At 48.0% G+C, this 5,500-nt stretch overlaps 1 protein-coding gene across 1 annotated transcript in view; it reads left to right on the top strand.

Annotated features, from left to right (window-relative positions):
- Window positions 1–1,742: 1,742 nt before the first annotated feature.
- Window positions 1,743–5,500, top strand: part of IQGAP1 (IQ motif containing GTPase activating protein 1) — a 134,290-nt gene continuing 130,532 nt past the window's right edge. Inside the window, exons 1-2 of the mRNA XM_012643685.1 lie at window positions 1,743–1,886; window positions 3,584–3,683. Coding sequence (XP_012499139.1) covers window positions 1,832–1,886; window positions 3,584–3,683 — 155 coding nt within the window. The 5' untranslated portion in view covers window positions 1,743–1,831. The remainder of the gene's footprint in view (window positions 1,887–3,583; window positions 3,684–5,500) is intronic.

Below are 5,500 nucleotides of genomic sequence, written 5' to 3'. Positions count from 1 at the left end.
TTTATCATTATAATTTTTTTAGCAACAAGGTCTTGCTCTATTGCCCAGGCTGGAGCGCAGCCTCAAACTCCTGGGCTCAAAGGATACTCCTGCCTTAGCCTTGTGAATAGCTGAAACAACAATTGCATAGAACCACGCTCGGCTAATTAAAAAAAATATTTTTTAGACAAGGTCTCACGATGTTTCTCAGGCTGGTCTTGAACTCCTAGCCTCACGCAATTCTCCCATCTCAGCCTTGCCAGTCGCTGGGAGAGAAATCTAATATATTAAGTTTAGAGACATAATTTTAAATGTAGATGTTGAATTAAGTTAGTGAACGGGACAAAAATCATTTGATCTATCAAAAGTGATTGGTAAAATGTGCTAGATTTGTAAATAGAATCATAAAATTGGTTAGCTGAACTTAAAAGCTTAAGATAAAAATCACTTTTGAATTTGTAAGTTTAATAAATTAAACCCTTGGCCATTTTTCTATGGGCTTTTTTTTTTGCTCTAATAGGTTTTCAAGTATCTTACTTTAATAGGTCGAAGGAAGAGTGAATAAATTGAAAATGGCTGAAACAAAAAGCCAGGAGTCAGGCTGCGAAGGGGCTTTTTTGGTATGCTAAGGAACTTGGACCACATCCTGAAGGGAGTAATAGGAAAAGCACACAAAAAAGAGGAACACAATTGCCTTTGCACTTTAGAAAGAACACGCTGGTGACTGTGAGGATCTGGTTGGCAGAAGAGAGACTAGAGGTGACGGTAATCTAAACTGTAATCACAGTGGGGACAGAGACAAAAGCTAGACACCTTAGAATTAACACAGATTGGATGTAGGGTATGAGGCAAGGAGCCTGGGGTGTCCGGACTGGGAATTGAGTGCTGCTATTAATAGAGAATACAGCAGGAGCAGAGTCAGTGCTTGACGCGCGGAATCTGAAGCGTTTGTGGGACACACAGGTGAAAGTGTTTATTAGACAGCCGAAAATATTGAGGGGCTTCCAGGTAGTCTGGTCTGTAGATATATATTTAGGGGTTATCTCGGCAGTTATAGGTGAGGGTAAAGTTACTCAGAGAGGGCAAAGAAAAAAACGGAAGAGAGCTGAGGACAGAATTCCGCTGAATACCAATATTTTAAGGGCAGGTCACAGGTGAAAGGGGAAGAGGTATCCCTAACATGGGCCAAGAGTCCTCTGAAACAGAACTTGCAAAGAACAATGTCAAGGGATCTAAAGGCAGGAAGTTTGGAAAAGCACACGGCTCAAATACTTGGGGAGTTGAGCAGTTCCAATTTGGTGACTGATGCCAGGTTGCCAAACTGCGGAGAGTGGGGTCCTTCATGGCAGTTTGGGTCCTGCTTGTGTCCAACGAGAACACCCTGGACCACCTCAAAGGACTGCCTTCCCTGAGCCTTGGTGCGGAGGAGGTTAGTTCGGCCGGCTCGGGAAGGGAGGAGGCCCAAGATTTTGATCTCGAGCCGCCGACACAGGCAGCCTTTCTGTCAGAGCTGCGGTCGGGGCGGTGGCCGGGGGGCGGGGCTGCCGGCCGGGGCCGACCTTCCCAGCGGAGCGAAGCGAGCGCGAGCCTGATTGGACGGTGGGCCCCGCCTTCTTCCTACCGCCTACAGGGAACAGAGTCAGGCCCGGGGCGGGGCCGGAGTGAGGGGGCGGGGCCTTGCGGTTCTGGCCCCGCCTCCTTCTTCCCGCCCCGGGCGGGGCTGCAAGGGCGGGGCCGGCGGGGGCGGGGCCTGGGCTCGGGCAGCCCGCGCACTTGGCAGGAGCTGCAGCTGCCGCCGCCCGCGCCTCCGAGGTCTCACCGCCTGCTCTGCAGAGACCCGGGCTCCGCCGCCATGTCCGCCGCGGACGAGGTTGACGGGCTGGGCGTGGTCCGGCCGCACTATGGCTGTGAGTGCGGGGCTCGCGGCGTGGGGGATCCGGGGCCGGGCTCGCCGCCAACGAGCCTCGGTTTTCCCGGGGTTCGGGAGGCGGGTGGGGTAGGGCGGCTGCAGGCGGCGCGGACCCGGAAGAGCCGGCCCGGCTGGGTGGCGGGCGGCGAGGTCCCCGGCCCGCGCCCTTTGGGTTCCGAGGCGGCGGAGGGGCCCTCGGAGGCCTCCCCGCCTGAGGCGCGCTGCGGCGGAGCAGCCCCACCCGGCGCCTCCCGCCCAGCCCGGCCGAGATTGGGGAGCCGGCCCGGGGTGAGGTGGCAGAACGGTGCAGGGCGTGTCCCGCGCCGGAGACCGGGCTCCGCGGGCGGTGCTGCCCCGAGTGCTGCCTGCGAGGCAGACGCAGGGTCTGGACCTGCCCGGCCCGAGGCTAGCCGAGAGGTGCGATCCTGGGCGGGTGACGTTAGCTTTCTCCAGCTTAGTTCCCTCGTCAGGATTTCAAAAGCAAAATTAAAAAAATCCTCTGACTTCCTCATTTTCTATGGACGTCCTGGGACATCATTAAACTGCGGGAGGGACTGACCTTTGGGGTTTTGAGGTTTTCAATTTTATATTCTGGGAATAAAGTTCTTTTTTAAAGCATAATTTCACTCATCAACAGTTACATGTGAGGTATTATTGTGCCACGTTTGTGAAATTAGAGATGAGTAAGACCAGGCCCTGCCTTCAAAGAACTGTTTAATCAGGGACAGGTGTACAAGGTAATGGTAATGAGGTGCAATAAAGATAAAAGCTCGCGTGAACTAACTGGCTGTACAGAGTAACGTGGGTAAGGAGCAGGGGTCTGGGGCAGGCAGTATGAACACAGGAGGTGACATTTGGACGGTCTTGAAGGATGCTGTGTAGAGAGGTTTGACAGGGCGGAGCAAGAGACGTGACTTGGAGAGGGAAGAGCACGAACCAGGTATTGAAGAGTAGAGGGGCACTGGGAACCCAGTATGTGGAGTGCACGGTTGGGGGAGGAAGGGCTGGGAGAAGTTTCCAAGAGTAGCCGGGGCCAGCTTGGGCCTTCCCAAGGAGCTAGAAATTTATTCCACACCCTGGGTGCCCGTGAAGGAGGCAGATTGCTTCAAGGTTAAGCTCAAGCTTCGGACACAGGCTATCTGGGTTTGAATCCAGGCCCTGCCACTTAGCTGTGGGGCTGAGCTCACCCAGCTTCAATTTCCTCGCCTGTAAAATAGGAGTGCTAATCAGAGGATTGTTGTGGGTTTCAATGAGAGAACACATGTAAAATGCTTAGTATAATTACTGCCACTTAATTCTCAATAACTGCTGGCTTTGGTTATTAGTAAAAGAGGGGAACAACATGGTCAGATCTGTATTTAGGAATTCTGGCAGAAAGACAAGGACAAATTGGGGCCCAAATCTCAAGTCAGTGTTTTCAAGGTTACACTAAAACTTGGCACATGTTTATATTATACATTTAAAAAATTTTTTCTTCTTGTTTATTGTACATTTTTTAAAAGGGGCACGGTGAGTATAGTTGAAACCCCATAGTTCTTTTTTTAGGCAGGTCATTGTAGTACCCTTGGCTGTCCACACATCCATTGGTTACCCTGAACTTCTAGGTGACTGGCGGGAATGTGATGCTGTGGCATTCTTTTATCACTCAGGAAGGTTACAGATCCTGGTGCTTACATTCTTTCTCTAATGTTTTAGCTGTCCTGGATAATGAGAGACTTACTGCAGAGGAGATGGATGAAAGGAGACGTCAGAATGTGGCTTATGAGTACCTTTGCCATTTGGAAGAAGCAAAGAGGTAAAGATTGGCTGGAGAGAAGATTGGGAGAAGGGGACTAGTCTGATGTATACAGATAAAGATTTCTTTGTGTGTGTTGTACGTGTGACTGTGGGAGGGTGGTAGTTGAGGGAATTAGTATAGGTAGGGTGTTTATTCATGGGAGTAAGTAGCCTTGATGGCAGTTTATCATGAAACACCGATGGGCATTTAAGTGTACTGAAAAATTTCCAGATTTGTGCTGTTCAGTCTTAAGCTTATGGTACATGTTTTGGGCACTAGCAACTGAGGAGGAGAAATAGCATTTTTGGGGTTTGAAGTTTTTGGCTTTAATGTTTTACTAATTCTTCACTGGTTTTGATTTATGTATGGATTGAGTCCCTTCTTCCCGTGATTTATGGAGTCGGTACTTGCTTTGGGAGGCTTAAAAGTGTAGTGCTGTGGGTATAGGTCCACCCGTTTGGCAATATTCAAAGGCAGCATCCTCTGCATGCTTTGTACCTAAACGTAAAGCTACTCTTTTCCTTTTTCAGATGCCACAAGACCTTGTGGTCTTAATTTTAGAGTGTCAGTTAGTTACCAGCAATTCATTTCTTCTGTTCCGGTGCTTGCGTTCCTTCGCAAGGCCCAGGGTGCACAAATGGAATTATGGGTCATGTATTTTCTAAGTGAGCTTGGGAAAGGGCAAGTAAGCGATAATTGTAATCGGAGTTCAATGAAAATCAAGGATGTTTCAAATGGTGCTAATAAACAAAAGTGTGTGTGGTTTTGTTTTTTTTAAATTCTGAAAATCTTAAAACACTACAGGAAAGTCTGGAGAACAATACAACAAACATCCTTATGTCCCAGAACTAACAAGTGTTATCCTTCTGATATTTCTCTTTCCTCTAAATAAATAAATAAACAAACTAACTATCTTAGCTGAATTCGGAGTCTCCTTTGTGCCCCTCCCTGGTCCCATTCTTTTTCCTTTCTGCGGGGCAGCCACTAACCTGCACTTTGTGTGTCCTCTCCCTTTTTGGGCTTAAAGCTCTTCCAGGAAAATGGCTGGGGTTTTAGTGATGGTTTAGGTCGGGAGGACGGTAACTCTCATCTTTCTAAATGGAAGGAAGAGGTGAATATGTCATTAGAAAATGGAGCATTTTCTCATATGAAATGTATATAAGGGAAGAAAAATATTAAGTCCTCTGCCACTTAAATTGTGGATTTCTAGTTTTGGAAGGTCAAAGAATTTGAAAGCTGCAGCAGGTCCGAGATCATCTTGTGCTCTGTGGAGCCTTGGTGATTCTTTTGAGGTGACCTGAGGATGAGAGGGAAGAGCTTCCACACACCTTCCTTTCCCCAGCCAAGCAGTTCTGCCTTCATTTTAATATTGGATTTCCACAGTAAAATTCCCTTTTTACAGATGGCGTCTTGGCTAAGAGCCCCTCCGCCCACTGTTAATCTAGTTTAACTGTCTCATTCAATGAGGAAACTGAGGCCTGAGTTTTCTTGGTCTACTGTAGTTTTCTTTATTGAACAATAGTTTCCATCATTTTATACAGTGGTTCTTAACCAGTTGTGTGCATTAGAATCATCTGGGGGAACTTTAAGAATGTGTAGCTATCTAGGCCTTGCCACAGAGATTCTGGTAACAGGTCTAGGGTGGAGGATCTGGACACCTGTATACAGTAGTCCCTCTGTATCTGCGGGAGACTGGTTCCAGGATGCTCAAGTCCCTTTACATGTAAAATGACATAGTACTTGCATATAACCTACACACGTGATATACTTTAAATCATCTCTATATTACTTACGATGCCTGGTACAATGTGAATGCTATGTAAATAGTGGTTATA

Source organism: Propithecus coquereli, unplaced genomic scaffold, assembly GCF_000956105.1.
Source record: "Propithecus coquereli isolate 6110/MARCELLA unplaced genomic scaffold, Pcoq_1.0 Scaffold20, whole genome shotgun sequence".
Taxonomy (NCBI): Eukaryota; Metazoa; Chordata; class Mammalia; order Primates; family Indriidae; genus Propithecus; species Propithecus coquereli.
This window is presented reverse-complemented; position numbering and strand designations above follow the sequence as displayed.